The following is a 26,637-nucleotide window of genomic DNA, read 5'->3' on the forward strand; positions in this document are numbered from 1 at the left end:
TGTGAAGTTTTATTTAGGCCCTTGAAGTTTACAATACGCTCACATTTTATTTTCAGTCAGTGCATCTCATTTGGGTTTGGATTCTTGTCATTTTTCTAAACAATTTTTAGAGCCGGACCTTGTAATTTTAGCACTTTTGAAACACACCTGAATCTTTACAATATGGAACATACCTGCAGTCCTACTGTATACTGGCCAAAAATAGCAATGTCCCACTGGCCAAAAATAGCAAGTCACCCTTTGAAAGGCTCTATTTCCCACTGTCTAAAATACCAAAACTATGATGCCTCAGATGTGCCACAGCCAGTGCTTCCCAGATTTAATTTTTCTTGACTATGTGACTGACCCATGCTAAGTCCTTAGGCTTAGAGTTTAGAGAATCTATTCAATTAAGGCAATACAGGGACCTAAAAGAGAAATGGCAATTATTTTCCATGAATTAACACCTTTTTCACGAAAGTAATTAAATGTGAAAACAATGGCCATCATTAAGCTAATTAGAATAGACAGCGGTTTTAGTATAGCGTGACGTTATTTTTGTCGTGGGGTAACTCCAATCCAGACCCTGAAATAAGGCTTTCAGAGGAGTGTGAGACCATTTTAGGAGAGGGCTCATTGACATTAAACCCACACCTAAAATGGCCTCTATCTCTTTCTATCTCTTTCATCTCTCTTACTCTTCTGTCCCAAACCACTATTCCAGGGTCTGAATGGGAGTAACACCCGAGTTATGAATGATTTAAATACGGATTTGTTATTTCCTGACGTTCTCCATAACGGATTTTTGTGAATATGGGATAAACATAATTTAGACTCATTTGCATCTCATTGTGAATAATGACCATTAAAAATAACTGCATGATTTTAACAGGAGCAAATTCTGGTTAACATAACGTTATTTGCTTTGGTTAATACTGCGTTAACTTTGAATACCACCACGTTAAATAGACTTAACATGAACTTATTCTGAATGGCTTCAGTATTGCTGCCTACTTAGCCCCTGGTAAATGCAGCAATTTCCATCTATATATTCACACTTTAGAAATCTTCTGAGGATTAAAATAAAATGTCTGTCCCAATATCTTGTTTCCCAAAGTACATTAAAGTAGTAATCCTGATTTTCCTTTAAAAAAAAAGATTTGAAGCAGAGGGTCTCCGGAACGGAACTTTGTTAATTTCGGTGCCGGGGGCACCCTGCTTCCCGAGATACCTCCATAAGGAGTGCCGGTAGCAGCTCCTGCTGGGCTGTGTGTGGGGAACATAATTACTGCTTAAATGCCCCGCACAATGCTGGCCAATAGGAAGCCCTGACATCATCACCTGCGGCTTCCTATTGGTCCACATTACCTGGACCTTTAAACTTCCGTAGCTACTACCGGCACCCCATACGGAGGTAAGTATCTTGGGGAGCAGGGGATAGCCGGAGCTGAAATTAACGTGGTTTAGCTCCGTAGACCCGCTGCTTCCCACCTATTAAAAAAATCCAACATGTTCTGCTCCTTTAAAGGGTCAGAAATTATTATTTACATAGCATTTTTATTTCAGTGCTCTGCTATGTGCTTTTCAAACTTTTCCATAACAAGAAAGACTATGTTTTGGCTGAGTTACCTCAATGTCAATAGAAACTGAACCACAATCCCATCCAAACCTCTGAACTGCATTTGTTGGTACTGTATTATTATTATTAGACTATCTCTACTATTTGATGCAAAATGTTAGCGAAAGGTCAGGAATGCAAAATGAAGCATAATGTTGTCAGTAAGTTAAATAGCTGAAGATCCCAAGAGACTAGAAAGACCGAACAAACATCTTCTAGAAAGATCATTACTAGCATTCCAGACTAGATACTAGTATTCTATGAAGACAGTCCATTAAATAAGTTGGTTCTGAAGAAAACTAAACATGTTTATGAATTCTGAAAATGCTGTTGATTCCACAGCATAGAGGGGGGTTGATTTGTATTTTGCAATTATTAACTGAAATAATGAATGGAGCATAAAACCTATTTTTCACTCTTGCAATATTATTGAACTGTGAAATGTCACTGTAACAGAATTTTTACAGTAATCCAACGTTGACTTACACTTTTATTTGTGTAGTGTTAAAAATTATACAGCAATACAATAAGTACTCTTGCAAATTGTTTATAAGATGGCCCTCTCCTAAACATGCCACATAACTTTTATTAGTTTCCTTTTCAGTTTCTAGATTTCTCGTTTGTTTGTTTGTTTGTTTGTTTTTCTCTGTAACTTGTCACTGGAATGTGAAGAGCTAAGAGTCTATTTTCTAACATACAGATAGAACCTTCGCTGCTTCAGACTGAAAAAAGTTTAATAAGTAATTTAAATACAGCTCCCCGTACCCTTATGACACAATTAGGGCTTTAGGTTAAAAGAGCCGTTCATGTTTTGTTTTTTTTGATTACTGTTTTTGAACATGAGATTGACGCATGGGGTCTCTGGAGCGGAACCCCGTTCATTTCAGCTCTGGGGAGCCCCTGCTTTCGGAGATACAGACCTCCAAAGTGGGTGCCGGTATATCCTGCAAGTTTAAAGCTCCCGCGTCATTAGGGCCAATCGGAAGCCGAACCTGATGAAGTTGCGGCTTCCTATTGGCCTGCAGGGCGCATGAGCTTTGAAACTCTGTGATCCCTGGTAGCCGAGCAGAGCGACTACCGGCACCCCATATGGAGATAAGTATCTCTGTAAGCAGGGGCCACGAGAGCTGAAATGAACGTGGTTCAGCCCCAAAGACCCCCTGCTTCCAACCGATGTTAAAAAAAGTGTTGCTAAAAAATCTCCAGCTTGGATTGCCTTTTTAAATACAAAACCTAGAATAGGTGAATGCAATGCTGATGTAGAAAGTGGAAACTTTTTAAAATTATTTACAGGTTCCCATAGTGCTCATCGAGGCTTACATCACCGATTTCTGAAAGTCCTGCTCTCAATAGAATCTTTAGGAATATAGAATGATGCTATATTCCGGGTGATAGGCCTAGGGGGTGTGTATCAATGTTTGAATGGAATACTTACTGTTTATCAGAAGGAATATATTACCATGTATTGCATAAATTAACATCTTTTGTAGAAAAAAAAAGGATGATATGAAAGAGCCAGAGCAATGGTAACAGCAAGAAGATGCTTCTTTATCTTGGCTTTCAGCCTAAATAACCACAATAGCTGTGACTATTGAATTATTTTAATTGTGATTTACAATTGCCTGTATTTTTCTACAATCAATGTATTTGTGATAGCGACAATTTTTATTTGTGTCCTTTTTGTAGGAACAAAACAGAATGTTAGAAATGGGGATAACAGGACCTGAGGGTCACGTGCTGAGCCGACCAGAGGAGGTAAGCCCAGTAGCATGGAAGATGACATTATAAGATACCATGGAAGAGAAAAACACGTATTAATAGATTGCCACTAAAAGAGTTGGCAATTTCTATGCTTCATAGGCTAAGAAATGCATGTGCATATCTAGTTTGTAATGTAAAAATAAATGGACATTTAAAAAGAGCGTGTTCATTCCACATTACTTGTTTGGTACATTCTCTTCTGGAATGACAAAGGCTTTTCACAATTTGTATATGGCCACTTCCTTTGTAATACTATAAGCCCCACTCATGAATTTAGATAATACCTTGGTGCCTTTTGTCATCAGATAAATGTACAATATGAATAATTTGGAAGATACCAGAAAAAGGTCCAGACTTGTACACCATTTATACATCAGTTAAGGTACCACAGACATCATAATATGAGTATTCCCACTAGTCTCTCGAGCAGCACAGATGTAGACAAGAAAAATATGTTCAGTACACCTATAGTAAAAAGGACAACATCGGTGTCTATAAGAATGTAATAGTTCATATACTTATTAAAGAAGATGCTCAATAACGTAAAGTACATATAGTAGTATAGAAGTAGGACAAAAAGGGCTGTAGGGCAGCATTATCCCATTCATTACGTAACCCAGTACAGTCAGAAACTTCCCTTACATTCATGTTTGTGTCAAGTGTTTACTACCCACATCATTTCCTGCTTGATGTATATGTACAGTATCACTTGCTTCTTAATTACCCATTGAAAATTCTAGCACTGGAAACTCTGGCACACAGTAGTGTGACCTAGAACAGCAGCACACATCACACCATCTAATTCTGTGTATAAATACATATCACTTATAGGTAAATCTCATATGTGGGATCACATTACACCATCTAATTCTGTGTATAAATACATATCACTAATAGGTGAATCTCATATGTTGGATCACATCCCCATCTAATTCTGTGTATAAATACACATCACTTATAGGTAAATCTCATATGTTGGATCACATCCCCATCTAATTCTGTGTATAAATACATATCACTTATAGGTAAATCGCATATGTTGGATCACATCCCCACTCAGCACGTAGTTGATATCCTACACCAGCAAAACCTTAAAGTTCAAGAAACAGTGCAATATTTCGTTTAAAATAATTCAAGTGTAAGAATTATGTCATTGCAGACATTTGCAAGATATACAAGTAAGGCAAAACACACTATAGTAAAAGGGTTACTATGAAATAAGAAACTGCATTACAGCACTGATGTTTAATGATATAATAACATTTGAAGTCGACAGGCTTGTATAAATAAAAAAAAACATTCTGCATTACCCTACTTACTTATGTATAATATGCATAGTCTAACATTATTTTGGACCAAGTAACGTAGGTGCTCTTTCCATAGTTGCCAGTCACCTAACCGTGCGGTAGAACAGTTCTATTTCAATATGCCCCAATTTTAGGCAGGACAAACTGTAAAAATTGAAGCTACATTTGTAATGAACACAGTAAGGTTTGTTTTGCTTCTTCTGGAGGAAGTTGCACTGGCAAACTGCATATGAGAAAAGATGTGCCTTTGCAGTAAAATAGCATTAGATCCAGGCTGTTACGTTAACGGAGGAAGCCTTCTTATCTAATATTGGACCATTTTTCCCAGTGTGTTTGCCAAGAAGCTAAAAGTTGAGAACGTGCAATCTCTGCTTATTGTGATGTAATGTATGAAAGATATTTCAAGCACTCCAGCCACATGCATAGACTATAAAAGTATCCAATGTAGCTGAGCCCAAGTGCTGATTGGAAACAGGTCCATTATTTATTTTATTTATGCAAGCATGAATTGTTGCATACCAACTGCTCTTGATGTTGTGGAATATGTGCACAGCAAGCCAAACAATACATCTGCTATCTTAATTCATAACCCTGCATTTCATTACCCACATGTATAGGTTGTAGCATTCACTATATTTAGGAAGGTGATTTCCATTGAGATTCTGATGCCTAAAAGAGGTGGAGGTTTGACAGAGTGATTAGGGCACATACTGGTGGGATACGCTCCATGAGACATGCTGTCACATTGAATAAAAATATATACAACCTCTTCCAATATCACCTTGTTTTTTCCTTGCCTACATTTACCTATAAAGCTACAATTCCTAGCTTGTCAATTACAACTTAGATGTTTCTTAACATTGTAGGCTGTGTAATAATCCAATCCTAGTATACATAAAACAGAGATTGTACAGTTAATAAGCGAGCATTATAAAGGCCACCTTCATAGGAGCAATCCTGCAGGAAGATTAGCAATGTTTTACTTTACCATTAAGGGCAGGGTGTAGTATTTGCTGAAGTTACAGTATATGGACCTCTCACTATCAAACCTCCATTTGTATTCTCTTGCACCCCACTAAGTCACAGTCACAGTGGCGCACGCTATGGCGTCCGGGTCACACAGCACAGCCCTGTATGGGGCAGGCCCCAGTGGCTGTGTGTGTGTGCAAAGCGCTGTGATTCTGTGCCATGCAGCAACGCAATCACGTGGTCGGCGTGTAGGCAATGGCAGTGCAGATATTCCCCGCCATGGCCCTGCCCCCCCCCCCCCCACGATCACATAGAGCTCCCCTACAGAGCGCGGATCGCAGCTGTAGTCTCTGCACGCGCCACTAGGCGCGCGTGCAGCAGGGGGACTGGGGCCATAGCCCAAGGCTGAGTCCCCGGTGGCCATGGCGGTGCGTGCTACGCCATACGCTCCGCACAGCCCTCTATGGGGCAGGCCCCAGAGGCTGTGGGCGTGCAAAGCGCTGTGACGCGTACGCTAGCAGGGAAGACAAGAACTTTGTCTTCCCGTTCAGCAACGCGATCACGTAGTCAGTGCGCAGCCAATGGCAGGGCAGATATGCTGTCATGGCCGCGTCCCCCATCATGGCCCCACCCCACACTTTCCTAGAGCTTCCCTTCAGACCGGATTGCGGCTATAGTCTATGCACGCGCCGCCAGGCGCGCCTGCAGCAGGGAGGACTGTCTCGCTCACTTTTTAGTGTATTACACCTCTCCCATTTCTACTTGGCCTCCACACATAAATGTGTATTCATATTAGTAAAATTGAGAAAGGAAGGTAACGATGAGACAACAGTGTCTTGGCTACTGGATTCAGAAACGTGTGGTGGAAAGGATACAAAAACGTAGTCGGCTATCTTCTGCCATCAGCTTTCTGGTATCATGCCAAGTAGAATAATAAAGTGGATAAATCAAGCAGTAAAAATGTAAACGATACAGGAGCTGAGTACTGATGATGATATGGACCATATTTTTTGGACATAATACTATGGGGTAATTCAATATACCATTTACATCAACGCTGTTTTCAACCTATCACGTAGCAATATACAGGCATACCCCACATTAACATACGCAATGGGACCGGAGCATGTATGTAAAGCGAAAATGTACTTAAAGTGAAGCACTACTTTTTTTCCACTTATCGATGCATGTACTGTACTGCAATCGTCCTATACGTGCATAACTGATGTAAATAACACATTTGTAACATGCTCTATAGTCTCCCCGCTTGCGCACAGCTTCGGTACAGGTAGGGAGCCGGTATTGATGTTCAGGACGTGCTGACAGGCGCATGCGTGAGCTGCCGTTTGCCTATTGGGCGACAAATACTTACTCGCGAGTGTACTTAAAGTGAGTGTCCTTAAAGCGGGGTATGCCTGTACCTCCTTTAGCTTCATGGGCCATGGTTGAGAACCTGAATCAGATTGTTGGGTAAGTATAATCAGTTGCTGTATTTCATGCTTTCCGTAATTTTAATCAATGAATGTTTTTACCTACCTGGTTTCATGTGAGAATTTTGGATACTTTATGTAAGTACGTCACTTATATTACACGTTTCCTTGCTCATTCAGCTTGAAGCGGAAGCTGTATTTCGTGCCATCACCATTGCAAGCCAAACAAACTGCCCACTGTATGTGACCAAAGTGATGAGCAAAAGCTCGGTAGACCTGATCTCCCAAGCCAGGAAAAAAGGTAAAGTGCTTACTTTCCCAGAGTGCAATGTTTTAACTGTATCTTAACTATTGCCATGAACAACAGCCCATGTTTCCATTGCTGAGGATCTCATCTGAGGCGAGGGAAGGAAGTGTGCACAATCTATCTCCTAAAATAACACCAGCCCTTGTTACTTGTATGAAGTTCTAAGCAACAAACAAATATTGAGTTATAAACAGAAATTGCTGAAAGGCCACTAAATCAAGTTGAAACTTTTAATCTTTCCAGACCTCGATCATCAAATATTGAAATATTATTCTCATAAAAACATGTCAGTTCTTCACATCTGGTCACCAGGAAAATGTTATGTTTTATCCAGTTGAAAACTGCTTTATTTTTTTCTTTCTGTTTGAAGCTACTCACTCTCCCCCCCCCCCCAAACAAAATCTGAAGGGAAAGCACAAAATCAAAGCACTTCAAAATATAAAAACAAATACTTTTTTCTCATCACTTTTGAACTGAAATCATAAAAAGAATATTTTATTTCACCAGTTTCATCACTGTTATATAGAGATCAAAGGTACTTATATAAAATGATGAGCCGTCCCCACATTTACATCCAGATACCGCAATGAGGCAGCCTCATGGAAATGACAGAAACACAAATGTGTTATATTTTATTTTAAACAATTTCCTGTTATTTAAAATAAAATAACATGGGTCACTGGAATACTTCTGTGTTCAGCTTCATTGGAACTCATATTTTATATGATTTTTGTGTCATAGGTTGCTAATTTGTGTCAGTGTTTGATTAATTTAGCTTGGTGTCAACTGTTTGCCTATGGTGTGTAGCCTGATTTATATTGACTCCTTGTAGGGTCCCCGTGTCTTGTAGTTTTGGAGCAAAGGAAATGTTTTTTGATGCAGTCAATCCAATTTAAGCCATTCAGTGCCCGAGGGTCGTGCCATGTCGGTTACCACGGATTCTCCTGCACTTTTACATCACGTGACAACTCTTCCCGCTCTGTCGGGCCAGTGTCACAGGGAAGGGGCACCCTCCTCTCTCTCATTCAGTGTGGTACGTGATCCGAGCACTGATCGCGTATAGCACCTAAAAACCGACAACGAACCCTCAAACGCCTTCTGTTCTCTTCGATTCCCACTCTCCGTACTGAGCTGCGCAGCTGTGATTTGAACTTTCAATCAGGTCATGACTGCGCACAGGGCCAGGGGATAGAGGGTGTTGGGGAATCTTTGCCTGTGTTGGGGGAGGTCTTCACCCAAAAATATTATCATGATTAACTCTTTGTGCTGCTCTGCCCTTTGTCAGCAAAAGGGTTCAATGTAGATGTAATATTTCTATTGAATATAAATGCTTACTACTAAAAAAATGAATATAGCTGTAGCAGATGTTATTGCTCCCGCTGGCATGTTGCAGCAGGGCACACGAAATTTACCAGTGGGAGCAGCAGACACCATTGTGTGTGAATTAGCCGTGAGGGGAAAAGGGGCGGGGCTATCACATTATTGCATCTGGTGCAATTACACCTGCTTAACTTGTATGTTACGGGATAAAGCGCGTACCTGTGTGTTTCAAGCTGTACGGCAGCATGTGTGAATCCACCATCTTATGTTTCCCATTGAAGCCTAGTCTTAAAGATATAGTATGATTTAAAAAAAATCTAACAGGGACACATATATTGCTTAAAACGACACCTAATTGCTGACAATAACAAATATAAGCAGGGCATTTATGTAGTTAATATATTTACCATAATATATTAACTAACAATCTCTTATAGTTTTACTAAAATAAAAATATTAGCAATAAAAGAATGTGAAGAAATATATTTAATTTTATATATATATTGTAGGTCTTTCATACCCTATATTGTATGTGTGTGTGTGTGTGTGTTCCTTAGAAATATAGAATCTCCTTTTAATCATCATAGTATATTTTTGGGTAAAGTATAAGACCACCATAACATAGGTGTTGGGCTTTCTTCACTCTGCAAAGAATAAGAAAAAAAGTAATGGGCCGTGATATTGAACTGGCTGCCATCCTGAAAGGAAGATAATAAACACCAGCTCCGATTTAGCCCCTATTCAAGAGGCAGTTCCACATATACTGTAGTGGGACGATAAAAATAATAATAATTAAACAACTTTGGCCCAGAACCATAAAAGGGTGCTAAGCTTTAGCACGCTTTACTCCCATTCATTTGAACACAGGCGTGCATTTGAATGGAAGTAAAGGCGGGCTAAAGCTTAGCACCCTTTTATGGATCCGGGCATTATTGTAATTGACTTCCTAAAACATGTTCAATAAGCCCGAAATGAACAATTGTACCTATTTTTATACCGTGAAAACTGAATTTGAATTCCTTGTATTTATGTCTGCATGCTTATTACCTGCTTATGTGTATCTGTTTGACTAATAGTGGCATCATAATAATAATTACAAATAAAGACTTTTAGATGAGGATTAACAAACAGGATACAACTGAAACCTGGAATTCTGGTCTCAAGAGAATATGTAGAAAGATGAGTGGAGAGGAATCATTTGATGTTGTTTTAGTGCAACGCACAAAGGCCCATATCTATTACTAGCGGTGCTACTCCATAAGACAGCTTCCGCCGGTGCCAGAAGAGACCTTATGGGGCATTCAATCGAATGTGGCGTAAGGTATCTTCCGGCCTTAATGGTTTCTAATGGAATAGCACTGCTTAGTAAATATGGTTCTAAGTGTATAAACAGTAACTTACAATACTACATACAGAATGTGATCATTGTTACACCTCTCTTAATTTTCAGGCAATGTTGTTTTTGGTGAACCAATCACGGCCAGTCTTGGCACAGATGGTACGCACTATTGGAGCAAGAACTGGGCCAAAGCAGCTGCATTTGTGACATCACCTCCTCTGAGCCCGGATCCTACCACCCCCGACTACATCAACTCCCTCTTGTCAAGGTAGATGCAGATCTAGTTGCTGCCAGTACAGAGTTAAGCAGTCCATTTACGTTAACCCCATAGCTGCCTTAATACGTAATAGTCAGGAAACACTGGCAGTGTAAAACAAAAAAAGAAGTAATTATCACAAAAACTGTTCTTCAATGGCAATAGTGTGCTTAATTTCCTCAGGTGGGTTAAGATTTTTCTATTTAATTGGAGTGAGTCTCATGGAGAGTAGTCTTGTTCATTCCTAGAACTTTCTACACATGTTGCCCAATGAATTCTCACTCATTACAGTTAGACTTAATCTCTCAAAATGTCATTCCAGAAGTAATTTCAAAAACTCCCACCTGATCATAGTGCATTAAAAGTAAATCTAAACATATGGAACTAGTAAGAAGCCTAAAAACATATTTAATTTCCTTTTTACACCTTGTAGAAAAACATTTTATACCAGTGCAACTGCCTCAGCATTCTTTGACCATTTCTACTTTTTTTTATGGAACACATTCTGAGAACTTCCTGCACATATTAAGCACTAGATGGTAGACCTGGTAGATATGGATATAACAAAATAACATTGATTAACCTTCCCACTGTTGAAGTGACATGAAATGCAATCAGTTTGCAGTGGTTTACACTCCTCTGAAAGTGACAGAAAAAGAAGACAGACACATTTGTGTTTGCACATTTAACCGGAAACCATTAACACTATTCAAGCTTTATTCCCCGTCAGCCTTTAAACTGTAATGTCTTGACCCCCAGTTGTCTACACACTGATCCTATTAATATGAGTTTGTCATCAATTAAATTCAGGTGCTAGTCATTTTGACTATATGTGAGCAGATATTTGAGAGTAATTTCTGACTCAACCGTCACAGAAATAAATGAACCTCTAGCTATGGGCTATCGTTGCTTATGAGTGAATGCTGCACACAATTGGCGTGTGTTTACTGGCATTCTCTCTCTGTTTACTTTGTAAGCTCGTGTAGGTTGTACCAGTCAGGTCAGTAATTAATCTGTACCATGTTTGTATTTTTTAGTTTTGCAATGGCAGTTTCTGTATCAATACATAATCATGCTGTCATAGCATGCCAGACAGATGGAAATTGCCCTTTTTTATTAGTTTATCATACATACATTATCACGTTTGAAATCTTGCTCTACTGTTAAATGCTGTGATTCCCAGGTCATTCTCAGTTCTTCTATTGGCAGTTTCTCTCCATCTTGTATAGATTTGGGAACATGTGTTGTGCATGGTTTCTGTTTGCTAGTAAATCTGACAGTTGACTGAAATCATTTATGATAAGAGCAGGGTTTAAGGAAGAGAATCAAACATCTATAGTACTGTTAAGCTGCGGCCAGGGTGAGGAGACGTGCGCTCACGCTCACGATGCATGACATCAGCATTTCCCCATAGCAGGAGCGATTCGCTGTCCTGCCCACTGCAAGCTTGAACGAGGGGGGGCGGGCGTGGTACAGATGGGAGGGTCAAACTGGAGTGGGGCGTGACATCACATCCTCAGCTCCATCTGATTGGTTGTTGTGACTGCTGTGCTCTCATTGGCTCTATCCTGGTCACGTGATGCGCCATAGCATCGGGAAAACAAATGTAAGGCTGGGGCCATGGTACCGCAGACCGTGCAGTGATCACGTCCATGCGGCGTGCGGGCGGGCGGGAGGGGGTGCGTGTTGCGCAAGAAATCTGTTGAAACTGATTTCTTGGTGCGACAAGCCAGTCACGTGAGCGGCTCACCCAATGAGGGTGAACCAGCTCCGTCACGCCCCTAGGAACGCCCCCCCCAAGGCCCGTCCACCATAGCCAGGGAAAGCACCCGCTTCACATGGGTCACTTCACAGCCTCTGCACGCTTCCGCGCGGGCGAAGGCACCATAGCTCCAGCCTTACTGTCTCTTCGAGCACCGCTCCGGCCCGAGCACACGCGCACCTTGCGACACTTTGGACACTTGCATCAATTAAAAGGTATTTAAATGCGCCGAGCGTGAGCGCGCACACGTGTCTCCTCACCCTGGACGCAGCCTTACTTCCAAGGAACACACACAAGTGTAATCTCTTTGCTGGTAATGGAGCCTCAAACAAATTTCCAGGCAAATTGGGAAAGCCTAAAGTAGTATCTTCCTTGACAGTCCCATCTACTTGAGAAGCCTGCAGTGTTAGAAGTGACAACCTTAGATGTTTTATAAGGTCCAGAGTGAAGACCAGGAAGTTGTCAGAGCTAGACCCATTCTGATAATGCCAATCTGCTAGTCCTGTATTTACGAGTAAAGGAGGTAAAGAGCTGAATCCACTCAATCAAGTACTTAAATGGAAAATACAGGGCCTTGTACAGTTTTATTTTTAACCAAGTTAACAAGTTAACCCTACTGCTTTAAAGAAAATTCATGTGGGTTTGGGGTTAAATACAATTACCTCGTTCTCTGGCATAAAGTGAATTATTACATCATTACACAATGTCATTCGTGGCAAGAAAAACAGACAGACGTGCACTTCCTCTGGGAACATTGTTTGATGTATTATTTGTCAGCAGACATTTGATATGTTTTTTTCGTTAGTAAAGAATACAGCTGCATGAATTGGGCAGTGTTGCAAGCATAGCAATGTCCTGCTGTGGGGAACCATTTGAGTAGTGTCTCTCTCTGCAGACACCTGGTGGCCATACAGTATGGAATTATTATCTATGCAGACTCTTTAGCAGCTCTGAATATACGCGGGCCCAGTACTAAGCCTCCCAAATGGCATTTTTAGTGCAATATTAGCGAATGTCAAACTCAATTGCGCTTGCGTGCGCCTATGTGCTAAGCACAAATGTCTCCATATGCGTGTCAAAAAGGAATATCTTTATTTGTTTTGGTGCACATAAATGGATATGCTTGGCATACAGATATAAATAATATGTACTCAAAAATAAAGTTTTTGTACGCCACAAAACAACTAAAAGTGTGCTAAAATCATCCGCCAAATTCAACTTGGTATAAACCTTAAAAAAGAGTGTTAATAGTGTTAACACAGAATGGATTTACTATGGATCAACAAAAAATGTATTTGACGCAGGATGGATGTTTCGGGGGAACAGCTCCTTCCTCAGACAGGTGGCTTAAATCCGAGGATGGAGCTGTGACCCAGAAACGTAACACTTTAGCTCTGCTCACAATATGCAGTAAAACTCAGCTACTTGTTGCATCAGTACTTGTGTGCCTCCACCCTTAATTTTTGTTCAGATATTAACCCATTGAGTGCCGGACGGGTTGCGGCACCAGACCACCACAGCCCCTTCGGCACATGGTGTTCACGTGATCGCATCTCCACTGATGAGGAAGTGCTCCTTCCGTTACCCAATCGGCTAGATTGTGTCTCCAGAACGCGACCGCTTCTCGTAAATTTGCAGGCAGACCATGAAGTAGCCAATGGATGGCCAACGCTAGTCTTCATGGGCCACCAACAGATCAGGTTTTAAGGATATCCCTGCTTCAGCACAGATGGCTCAATCAGAGGCTCAGTCATTGGCTATTGATTAGTCATTGACTGAGCCACTGATTGAACTACCTCTGCTGAAGCCAGCATATGCTTAAAACCTGATCTGTTGGTGGCCATTGGACTGGAGTTGGCCACTCCTGATGTAGCCGCTAAGTCATGGGGCCATTGGTACATTTTGTTTTTCGATAACACTGAAGAAGATTTCCAGGGGTATATTTCTGAAGTATATCTACTGGCCTCTGTAACACTAAAGAGTTCACTTTTATGATCTTTCAGAATTGAAAAGTTCAACCATTGAAAATGTTTTTTGTAACCTATCAGGCTCCATTCACATGTGCCTTAAAGTTATGGGTCAGTGTATTTATTGGTTATCTTAAAAGCCTGATCTGATAGGAGCCATTTTGGGGCTATTGCGCGTGCGCCTCATTTTATCCAAATGTAGGATTAGAAAAGATGCAACAGCTTCTGCCCAATCATGCTGAAAGTTTGAAACATCCCGATAATTTCAAGAAAGCAAAAATTAACCAGAATTTTTATTCCATACATAACAGATTTGGGTCAAATTTCAATTTGTTTTACAGTGGTGATCTGCAGGTCTCTGGTAGCGCTCACTCTACATTCAGCACAGCACAGAAGGCCATTGGAAAGGATAACTTCACCCTGATCCCCGAGGGAACAAATGGCATTGAAGAAAGGATGTCTGTCATCTGGGACAAGTCAGTGGTAAGAAGAGCAGAAGAATGTAATGATGACACAAGGATCAGACCCCATACTTGTAAAATTAGTATGGACAAATATATTAAAAACTAGAAAATGTTGCTGCAAATAATGCGTACAAATTGCTTTACTACATCCCTATGTCAGTGTCTGTAGTACCTCGAGCAGTGAATAGGTGTAAACTTGAAGATATATTTTATTTTAACACAAACAAACTTTTCTGGCGTTTAAGGTGATGGGTTGTAACAATCTGATCATTATACACTGTAGTTAATATACAGATCTTCAAAGACAGAATGAGGCAGAATAAGTGACTACATTGTGTAAAATCCGCAACTGTAACAGGAATAGAGGTGTAACCCGAATAGAGGTGTAACCCAATTTAAAATCCTCTGAGCCGTGGCAAACAAATCTATTTCATCAAAATAAGTAAGAATTGCACAAAGCGAAAAGTGACGGCTGTTTCAGGAGTTTTCGCCCAGATTTGGATCTGTTCAAACTGCCTACGAATATTTGTCTGCGAATCGAAATTTGTTAAAAAATAACAGTAATTAATTAGCGGCTTCAGTTTTGACACATTCGCTCATCTCTACCTAGTAGCTTCTTCTGATTATTGTTTAGATTGTTTTCTGTATAAAACGTGTATTTCTTTAGAGGGATGTATATGCCATGGTTCAACAAAGTCATTGCCATAGCTTTCCCATTGCTGAGGTTTGCTCAGACTCCAGCAAACCGAGGTCGCAAAGAATTTAAGTTGGGCTAAAGGTGTACATTGCACAGGTTGTAAATGAAGAAAGCAATTGTATAATAGAAAGGATGAAATACTAATTATGCTATAGCTGTTATTCTGTTTTTACTTTTGGGAACTTGTTAAGGTCCTTCATAAATCTATTGTTTGTCTTTAGGCTACGGGCAAAATGGATGAAAACCAGTTTGTGGCTGTAACCAGCACCAATGCTGCCAAGATTTTTAACTTTTACCCCCGGAAAGGGAGAATAGCTGTGGGATCAGACAGTGATCTGGTTATCTGGGATCCCGATTCAGTCAAAATTATTTCTGCTAAAAGCCACCATTCGGTAAGTGTTTAATTGTCTATAGTGATGAGTTGTATTTCTGTAATATTAATACATCGTTAATAAAGGTCTTAATCTGTGACACAAGAGACATGTAGCCTTTGAACGTGCTTTTGTCAAAAGAAAGAACCTTTTAGATGGCACAGGACAAAATTTACGTGTTAAAACAGTCCAATATTTGAAGGTGTCTCCATGAGCTAATAGAATGACAACATCTCTTGGATCTCTCAAGCTGAAAGAAGCCAGAAACGGCACTGCAGAATAAAAAATAGTAAATAAGCCAACAACACCTCATTAATGCAGAATATAATTTATTGTATGATGTACTGAGAAAGAGAACAAAAAGCACTGATATTTTTGCCAAACCTTGTCAGTACTGAAACAAATCAACAGAGATGTGCTTCTTAATTTTGTTGAATATTTTAAAATATACACTAAATATATTGTCATCCTGAGATGTAGCCCTTTAGGCCTTCAAAGACAATAGAGATTCATTATATGATAATGACGCCTCTGTCCTGTCATTACATCAGCTCCAGATCATAACTGTAGTAACTCAATGTATGAAATAGTGTGGTTTTAGCTAATAATCTAAGAAACTATCACATTAAGGATTATCCCGCAAACATTTTTCTATAGACCTGTACAGGAGATGGACAGTTACATTACATAAGGATGCCACCTTGTGTGGGTTTGTGTTATGTGTTTCAGGCAGCAGAGTATAACATCTTTGAGGGGATGGAGCTGAGGGGGGCACCGCTTGTGGTCATCTGCCAAGGCAAAATCATGATGGAGGATGGGAACCTCCATGTGACCCAAGGAACAGGACGATATATATCCTGTAATCCTTTCCCAGACTACGTGTATAAACGTCTCAAAGCCAGGAGTAAGGTGAGGCTCAGAGAGTGTCCATGAACTTGGGGGGGGGGGGGGAGAGTATTCTAATTGATTTGTTTTGCAGGACTGCTGTCATACACAGCCCTGGAACTCAGAATTCCCCAAAAGTCTTGCAATTAATTTACTTCTCTAACTGGCAGATACTGCAGAGTTTAACCTTTCACTGGCAGAGGGAGCTGAATGAAGCAACTAACCTTAAAAGCCTTGCCTCTGTTTTTGCTGCTGGGATCTTGCGTACTAGAATAGACCCAGTTCCAAATAATGAACCAGAAGAGAAAGAACTCAGTTTAAAATAGCACTCTATTATCTGTAGCAGCACACGAAGTAAAGATTGGAAAGGTGATTCGCAAATGTCCAAAAAAATGCACCAAAAGCTCACCAAGTGGAGGGCTAAAAACGTTTAATAAAGACTACATAAAAAGAAAATTGGGGACAAACAAAAAACTAATACATAACAACCCAAAGGAGGGAGGGATCCATAGAGGCGCTGACCCAGGCTCTCTATACTCCAAGGATCTCAGGTAGCGGTTTCCATTGGAACTCCTCTTACACACGCAGCCCCACAGTGTCTCCTTCTTCGTTTTTCACTCTCTTCACACCCACGTTGTGGAATTCCCTCGTTGCTTACCTCAGCAGTCCCATATCATTACTACCTCCCATTGACTCTCTTTGCACTCTCTGTTTTGAGCTGTTAGTAGCCTCACAACCTACCACTCTGTTATCTGTAGTAGGATAGTGTGGTTGATTTAAAAATATATCGTTATTGAATTAAATGTTAAAATATTGGTGCATGGAGTGGAATAAAAAGATCAATGGACACACTGTCTTATGACTCAGAGTGTTTCACATATAGTGATGACAACTTGTGTCTAATAGCTGGAACAGTGCCAGCTGTAGCAGGTCGCTACCATTGATTAGACCGCTGTAGCAGTCTAGAGATGACAGTGTCAGATGTGCTAATAGATGAGTAGTTGCATTCCCCCTGGCAAAAGAGGAACGTACTTTCCTGGATAGTATGCCTGTAATCAGATTAAGTAGATGGCGTTCTGAACCATTCACCTCAATAATCACAGCCTTGTAACTAAGTGTAGTCTACCCCCTAAGAAGCAAACCGACGATCTGCCCAGAGGCCTTGAAAAAGCAGCAGACGCGAAACGATCGCCGACCAGGTCTCTTTTAATTTATGGACAGTGTCAGGTTTGCTTCTTAGGGGGTAGACTACACTTAGTTACAAGGCTGTGATTATTGAGGTGAATGGTTCAGAACGCCATCTACTTAATCTGATTACAGGCATACTATCCAGGAAAGTACTCTGTGCACATAAAGGTTCATGCTTCCAGCTCACAATTAGCCAGCAGGGATACTTACCCCAGCATCTGTGGAACTCTGAATTTACTCTCCACAGTAACTGTTTGCATGGGGGTTGAATACAAGGGTCCACTGTAAGCAAGACAGAGCTGCACACTCCTTACAGGGGTTAGGCAAAATACGTGCAGCGGACTCACCCCAGCATCAGTGGAACTCTGAGTCTACTGCTCACAGCAACTGTCAGCATGGAGGTTTAATACAAGGATCCACTGTAAGAAAGACAGAGCTGTACACTCCTAACAGAGGTTAGGCAGAACAGTTACAGCTGACTTGCCAATTAGCAGAGTCTTTCAAACAAAGTTACAGACCATCACCCTCCTACTATGCAGCATACTCTGCTGCTCTAGGCTGTATCAAATAGCAATTGAAACTAATCCGCCTCTGTGTACACTACGTTCCTCTTTTGGCCAGGGGGAATGCAACTACTCATCTATTAGCACATCTGACACTGTCATCTCTAGACTGCTAACAGCGGTCTAATCAATGGTAGCGACCTGCTACAACTGGCACTGTTCCAGCTATTAGACACAAGTTGTCATCACTATATGTGAAACACTCTGAGTCATAAGACAGAGTGTCCATTGATCTTTTTATTCCACTCCATGCACCAATATTTTAACATTTAATTCAATAAAGATATATTTTTAAATCAACCACACTATCCTACTACAGATAATAGAGTGCTACTTTGAACTGAGTTCTTTCTCTTCTGGTTCATTAATCAATACATTCTCAGTCTAGCACCATATCTACCCTATACTTTAATTCAGCTTGAGCAGAGGTTCCTTTACCTTTCCAACCCTCCCCCTTCTTTCCCACGGTATATATCCAGTTCCAAATAACCCAGAATATTTAGAGGCTTCCTTCCTGTTACCTAATTGTCTTTTTAATCTGCGTTCTTGTGGCAGATAGCAGAGTTGCATGCAGTGCCTCGGGGGATGTACGATGGACCTGTCTTCGACTTGACATCAACCCCTAAAGGGGGTACTCCTGCTGGCTCTGCCAAGGGATCTCCAACTCGACAGACTGCCCCAGTCAGAAACTTGCACCACTCTGCATTCAGCCTATCTGGTAATTGCTTAAACACTAAATGAAGAACATAGATGTTGGGTTTAGCGATATCAGGTGATTAGGTCTGTAGAATGGGAATGGACAGTCTGCAAGATGACGTAGGTAAAAAGACGTATACTGTTTGGTCACCTATTCATTATGGTTAGAACCCTTGTACAAGAAAAGACGTAATATGCAACGTTTTGTTTTTCAACATTTAGCACAGCAAGGACTAGTATCTTAAATGTTTGCATGATGGGTCCATAAGAAAAAGAGTGACAGGCCATAAGAAAAAGACACTTTACATAAGTGAAAATGCTTAGTCTTTCTCCATATAGCGGTTCTTATTCTCAGGGACATGGGTGGGGTTCCTGAGCATGTTATGCTGATTTACTAAAGGAACTTAAACTCTTAGAATTAATTCAGTCAAGCTGATTGACAGCTCCTCTATTGCATTTGATTGTGCCTAATGCATTGGAATCTTTTACTCACAGGCAACCAGGGAGATGAGAGTGGTGTCCGTTCTGCCAGCAGGAGGATTGTAGCTCCCCCAGGTGGACGCTCCAATATTACATCTCTCAGCTAAACACCAAAGTGAAGAAGTAGAAAGAATGGGAAAACCACAATGGTACAATTTGGTATTTAAGGCGGCAAAGTTAAATAAAATAAAAGTCAAACCAAGTTCAGTCTGAAAAGTGAATAACCCTCAGGCCTTATGTTTTACAAATGCTTTTTGCTACATACCTTTAAAATTGTTGCTTATTTTTTTTCTGTAATGGCATAGCCTTAGTTTTCAACCTGTGCATGCAGTTCACTCGGTTTCCAGAGGGTATCTGATACGGTTACATTCTCTTGTTATTATTTTTTGGAAGCATTGAAGGCAGATATCTGGTGGGGGAGTACATTAGATGTGGAAAATCGGTGGTCTTCTTTTGACAAGCTATTCTGTTTTTACACAAGAATTGCAATAAAATGGAGGTCGCAAATATTCTCTGCATCATTTATTCTCTATGTTAAACCACGTGCCCAGAAATTGGGGAAATGCAAAAAACAAATGGCTGCTTTAAGGACTAAAAGCTAGGCTACAATAAATGGAAAATACAATTTACACCATACAAAGCAAAATATAATGATCAAGATATTGTTATTTTCTACAAATGAGTCAGGGTCATCGTAGATTTAAAATGTCTTTTATAACTTGAAGTATCAGAAAGGCTACAGTGCTCTGAAATGTTATCAGTAGTGCTTCTGGGTTCTCCTGGATTAGAAAAAACCTTTTTCCTTTCTCTTCTCTTACACCTGATGTTTTACATGGCAGCACCAAGGAAGAGGAACAAACCCAACTAATACATTTCAATGCACTACTGACTTGTCCTTACTCCAGTTAACATCACAAATGATGGCATCCTCCAGTGTCAGGAGTTGGCTTTAGTCTGCTTTTAGGGAGTCCTAGAAGGGCTACCAAATAAAGTTAAAAGGCCTTACAGTGGGATATGTGTACAGTGTTGTGTACGGTAGTATTGATTCAAAAGCGGTGCAAAAGGCATAATTTTGACGTTGCATCAATGTAACCAGGTGATTTTCTACTTCATTAGTGCAAGGAAAAAGCAAAACCAACAAAGAGGTAAGGGACGGTGATAGTACTTGCAATACATAGTCACAGTATTGTAAGTCACAACAAAATCAGCTATGGGAAGAAGTATAGTCAGAGACATCCAAAGTTTGGCTCCTTTTTGCTTCGTCATACTGTAACTTAAAAGCACATTCCCATCTATAACCAAAATATTATTGTTCATATAATTCTTTCAAGACAAATGTGGAATCAGGTTAATAATGTAATGTGAGATAATACAAAGTACAGAGATACTTATTTAGTGATGTGCACTCAAAGTAGAATGACAATGAATAATAGCTAGTATGGGTCAATGAATAAATAGATATATAAATAGAGACCTAAAATATCACTTTTAATAAATCAATTAGAACTATAGAGATCAATGATGCACCTAAAAAATGAGTAACCCCTAATGCTAATGGTTAAACGTTAAATCAGTAATGACTGATGCGTGTAACTACTCTAAAGGCATAGGTACAGTGAGAGAGGGAATGGGGCTACATGTAGCTGAAAACAGCAGTCCAATATCAACGGTACAATGGTAAAAAGTGTTGGGCAGCTCCAAAGCAAGATACTTTGTGTACCGTGATCACAAAGATCATATGACTTTTCTATTAGTAGGCAATAAGAAGTCTTGGATAAAAGCCCAATGCCTAACATAGAAAGGACTTGGTCCATATTGTATATAAGCAACAAACAAATACAGAGTCTGCTCACGACTAAAGCTATTTTGTGATAAGTAGTAAGCTACTTAAATCCCCGGGTGGGGGAGGTGCACATCTATTAGTGGATAATATATATGAGATGATGATGGGATATGCAGTGGATGTAGAAAGGAAAAGGAAACAGCAGCCGCGACAGGAACCTGTACCTGTCGGGTTATTTTTCGGTTTGCAATGTTTGGACGTGTTACGGCAAAAAAACACCCAGGCAGACCAGCCCAGAACATCAGAGAAAATAACCACATGCAATAAGGAGAAAAGTTAGGTGCACTCACTGGATCTATGTAACTGCCTCAATTGCACAGAGATCATCGCCCATCGGGGAGACCTATAACACAGGACACATCCTCCTAAAACAAGACAGAACCAGCACTGCAGAGGTCTTCATACAAAAAAAGACATTTTAATCCACACAGATCGACGTTTCAGTCAAATACGCTGACCTTTGTTTTGATCTAACATCGATCTGTGTAGATTTAAAAAAAAAAAAAAATGTTGTATGAAGACCTCTAAAGTGCCGGTTCCTTCTTGTTTTAGGAGGATGTGTCCTAAAGACATGTTTTAGGAGGATGTGTAAGAAGACATCTTGTGAGTGTGCTGAAACTACACGGTGGGAACTTTAATGTGTACGTAGAAAGCAAATGGGGCCTGAGTTTTGGGAATTATGGAAAGTCATTTGGACATGCATCCCTTTCTGGATACAAGGGAAAAAAAAAAAAAAAAAAAACCTAGCCCTGGGAAGAACAAGTCATCTGTCTCTTTCACTATCACATCACTCACAGATTATCGACCAAATGTTTAATACTAAGATTGATGTCTAAAATATTCAAATAAGTTGGTTTTAAAAGAAAACTATCTGAGCTGCTGCGATTAAGACAATATTTTCTTAGCGGTTCTATTCCATAAGACACCTTTTTGTGTTGGAAGGGAATTTACGGCCTATTCCAGCACACTTGAATAAACTGAAAGGGGTTTTATGGAATAGCACAGCTTAGTAAATAGGAGCCTTAGTGCATATACAATGACCAGATTTTGCCACCAATGCATCGATACACAATAGGACCCTGAAAGAAAGGGTGCTTCTAGTATTCCCGGAGTAACCGTGAAAGTCTGTAAATTATCCCTAGTTAAGGGGTTAATAGAACGGAACAGGCTCTGTAACATATAAAAGCTGCATAAACACAAAGTATAGCCAAATATTGTGTGGTGGGAGGGCAGCGACTCCATCACCCGGTGCAACAATGCAAGTGTCCGGTATAGCGAGGGGTGAATCAAACGTTCCAATAGGGGATTATCGGTTAATGTGCAGCCTCTTACCGCATAGCACATCCACAGTTCCCTCCTCGGCTCACTCCCTCGCCTTATCCAGCGTGATCCGATCGCTGCGAGCACTGCACCAGCTCCTAATGTATGCACAAGTTCTTCGGTATAGCGGCGAGTGAGTTGAGAGTTAAATGGGGGATGGTCCGCTGATGTATAGCTTCTCAGCATATTGTATTGCCATGGTACCCTCTTGGTAGGCTCTCCTGACTTCACTCCTTCGCTCCGTCTGGCATAATTCGATTGATACAACCACTGCAGTGGCTACTACTGAGAAAAAGCAGCTGCAGGTTAGTGAAGTATACTCACAAACCAGTTCTGTGTGTCTGCTCCGGTTTGGCGTGTGTCCGTCCTGGTAGATGAAGATAGTAGATGAACAAAGGTAAGGTAGGAGCATTGCAAAAAAGGCTGGACTGGAGGCGGGTAAAAAATAAAACTATTTAATAGGCATATAGCCAAACATTAATAAACAGGTAAGTCCTCTGACGCGTTTCCTGCCTCTACAGCACTTATCAGAGAGCCACCAATGTATGCAGCGCCAATTACCAAGACAGTGTTGGGAAATAAAGAAAAAAAGAACAGCGCAAAAACAAAGACTTCATGGTGTAGTATATTTGAAAAAACAATTTATAATTAAAGGGTGAGTATTGCACGTACATCAATTAAATAATCACACAATAATCACACAGCATTCCCTGAAGAAGTTTTCCATAACGAAACGCGTAGGAGTGGGCGCATTCCTTTTTATTCTCTATACCCACTGGTATTTTCATATCACACTGCCTGTCTGGGACTTGTTGCCGTTTTTGGGACTTGTTGCTGTATTGGCGCCATCTAGCGCGACGCGACACAGATACCAACAGACGCCATTTGATGACGTCAGACGCCACCGCGGACCTGTCCGGAAGTGGAGGAACTCCTCTGAAGCTGCAGTGATACTGCCAGGGACTGAGAGGGATCTCCAACAGCGAGCTGACCCACACGACCCTGTGCTCCTGCCACCAGAGGAAAGATCTGCAAGCCCTGCACCGTGACTGTGATCTGCTGTCTACAGATGGGTAACATGTCCCAAACATGTCATGCTGTGTGATTATTTAATTGATGTACGTGCAATACTCACCCTTTAATTATAAATTGTTTTTTCAAATATACTACACCATGAGGTCTTTGTTTTTGCGCTGTTCTTTTTCTTTTTTTCTGTATTAGCTTGGAGTGCTGAGCCTTCCACTTGAACAGCTGCATCAAACCTCATTCCTATAAGGTCGTATTCACTTTTTTATTTTAGAATCACTTCACCCATTATATTATCCATATATGAGCGCAGATTTTTGTTATTTCACTTTATCCTTAGTGTTGGGAAATAATAGACCAAGTTTCATAAATACATTAAACAGGAAGTTAAACGCTGGTAATTGTGGTGTCTCTGTCTTGGAGATCTTACAATCCTTATGCAATAATGGAAGACTTACAGAATATAAATGGAGCACGTGCTGTACAGAAAATATCTGACAGGCAAGTAAGTGTATCACGAGTATGAGGAGTAACCACACGCCCAAATTAACCAAATGCTTTGTTGAAGAGGTGAGATTTCTGGTGTGGTCTGTTTTTTTCTATGTAAATGTAACTATTTACACATTTGAATTTCAAAAACTACTGAACAAATTTGTAAGGAACCCTAAACCAAATTGTTGCCCTATATCACAGATCATGATAGCTATGATACTGTTTATATCTATCTCTCTATGGATAGATTTACTTTGATCGATACAAAAACCTTAGGTGTACAAAAAAGACAGTTATTGCAAACAATATACAGGTGAACCCCGTTATAGCGCGGTCCTCGGGGTCCACTCGAGACCACCGCGTTAGTAACGGGGTCGTGAAAAAACAAAATGGCCGCCGCGGAAAAAAATGTTTAAAAAAATGGCCGCTGCATCACTGCTACCGCTTCTGCTGGAGGGAAAGCTGAGAACTCTCCCAGTGTTCCCAGACCCGGTGGGGCAGCGGCAACCACACACAGCTCTTACCTGGCAGCTGGCAGCTCTGCTCCCCGTCTCTGTTAGTGTTAGGAATGCCTAGCATATCACTGCTGTGTTACGATCGCACTGCGCATGTGCATGGGATCGGGTTTCAAAGAAGAGACTATGGCGTCCCTGCTTTGTTTACATGAGCCATGTGCCGTGACGTCACATGATCCCGCTGCAACGGAACTGCAGAGGAGCAGGGGGAACAGGCAGCCCACATCTCACAAGCCGCAGCGAGTGCACAGAGCGAACACCGTGTTTGAGAAGGGGGTTACTGCGAGTAGGGAGGGGGTTACTGTTTGAGCAGGGAGGATATTTTTAGCAGGAGGGTACTGTACTGTGAGCAGGGGGGGGGGATACTGTGAGCAGGGGGGGATGTTTTGTCCCAATTTTGCCCGACCACCCAAAAAAAAAAAAATTAAATTAAAAAAAAAAATAATTAAAAAAAACCGGGAGCCACGTGAAAACCGCGTTAGAACTGATTTCGCGTTATAACGGGTCGCGCTATAACAGGGTTTACCTGTATCAATATATCCGATTCCTATGGAATTTGTATACAACGGGAAACATAGATATACAGAGGTAGCAGCTTCATAGTCCCCTCTGGGGGAGGGGGGGGATAGATTGTGATATTCAGTAACACTGCTATTACAGTTGTTTGAAAAAGAAAGTACACCCTCTTTGGAAACTTGTTAAACCATGTTATGTTATCTGGGCTAACACTATCACGAGCTACATCTGTAGGTGCATTGTCTGAAAAAAAATGTTTTGATTAAAGAAACAGAATTATAATTTTTTTAACAAATATTCAACATGTTATGACCATGCAGACACAGAAATCATATGGGAGGAAAGTAATTTTATGTACTATATACAAATCTGAAATTACAAGCACATATCTGGAGGTCTACTGACTATATGTAGAGATAGATATGATAATATTCATAGATAATTAAAACCAGAGACAGAACATGAAACACAGACAGAGCTCAGTGCACATCCATTGAAACTTATACACGGTACAGTGCCTAAATATATATGTATAGATATCTATTAAATAAAATGGTCTTTTAGTTTAACATTTTGGCCAAAGTGTAGTAAGCCCCTGAGCCACTACACGGCAGACCACATCTCAAGGGTCCCTAACACTAATATAAATTCTTAATAATCTGTGCAATACCAGGAAGAATGATTTATAATAAATCTGTCAAAATTAGTTGCATAGTTCTAAGTCTGATTGAAGCTTTTATTAACCTGTACATTACCAGGAAAAGCACTCTGTATTAGAGTTGTCACAATCATACTGCAAGCAAGCAAGTTCCCCAGAGAGTGGGAGATGCTATGGCGTGAGCTTTTAACCATTTAAATGTGGGAGGGGGTGAGCTTCAACAAGATAGGAAGCGCCACCTTCCAATCAGCTAAGACCAGCTGATATTCATAGATTGCCTAAAAATACTTAAATGGTGACATAAAATGCTGATTTTAAAACTAAATTCTTGAACCCTTATAAAAGTTTTTTTAATAATCTGGTACTCTATACAACATTTAAATAAATAGATTAGATATTTGTATATTTGTTCATTATCAGAAACGTTTTTCAATACAAAACTGAGTGGAGAATTTAAAATAGAAAAAAGAGAGCATTAAATGTTATTACAAAATAATGTAAGAATAACACATTTCAATCTTTAAGGGAAGAGAAATAGAGACAATTTTTAATATCAATTGTTGATTTCTGCTCCTTGATTAAATGTCTTGAATCCCAAAATACTCTGAACTCTGCTGTGCTGTGTGATAGTAACATGCGGTACTATCAATTACCGATCCAGTGCTTAGCTAGGTGCCCACTTACAGAATGTCGTTATTGAATGGGAACTGGATGTAAATAGAAACATGAGAGGGAAGTGCGAGAGAAGCGAGACAGAAGTAAAAGGTGCCCTGGTTACCAGTAGAAGCAATGCAAATATAAACAAACATTTGCATATATCGTATGTGTATTATGCCCAGAGGTTTCCATTTGTGGAATTGTTAGCTTTTTATTTGTTATTGTACCTGTTGATGACAATTAAGTGTAGC

The 26,637-nt window shown here is 40.4% G+C and overlaps 1 protein-coding gene across 2 annotated transcripts in view; it reads left to right on the forward strand.

Moving 5' to 3' along the window:
* Positions 1 to 19,868, forward strand: part of DPYSL3 (dihydropyrimidinase like 3) — a 139,121-nt gene extending 119,253 nt beyond the window's left edge. For both annotated transcript variants that reach the window (XM_075601022.1, XM_075601023.1), the window contains exons 7-14: positions 3,284 to 3,352; positions 7,245 to 7,365; positions 10,142 to 10,298; positions 14,357 to 14,498; positions 15,398 to 15,568; positions 16,277 to 16,456; positions 18,739 to 18,901; positions 19,375 to 19,868. In XM_075601022.1, coding sequence (XP_075457137.1) covers positions 3,284 to 3,352; positions 7,245 to 7,365; positions 10,142 to 10,298; positions 14,357 to 14,498; positions 15,398 to 15,568; positions 16,277 to 16,456; positions 18,739 to 18,901; positions 19,375 to 19,466 — 1,095 coding nt within the window. In that variant the 3' untranslated portion in view covers positions 19,467 to 19,868. The remainder of the gene's footprint in view (positions 1 to 3,283; positions 3,353 to 7,244; positions 7,366 to 10,141; positions 10,299 to 14,356; positions 14,499 to 15,397; positions 15,569 to 16,276; positions 16,457 to 18,738; positions 18,902 to 19,374) is intronic.
* The last annotated feature ends 6,769 nt before the right edge of the window (positions 19,869 to 26,637 follow it).

Source organism: Ascaphus truei, chromosome 5 (genome assembly GCF_040206685.1).
Source record: "Ascaphus truei isolate aAscTru1 chromosome 5, aAscTru1.hap1, whole genome shotgun sequence".
Taxonomy (NCBI): domain Eukaryota; kingdom Metazoa; phylum Chordata; class Amphibia; order Anura; family Ascaphidae; genus Ascaphus; species Ascaphus truei.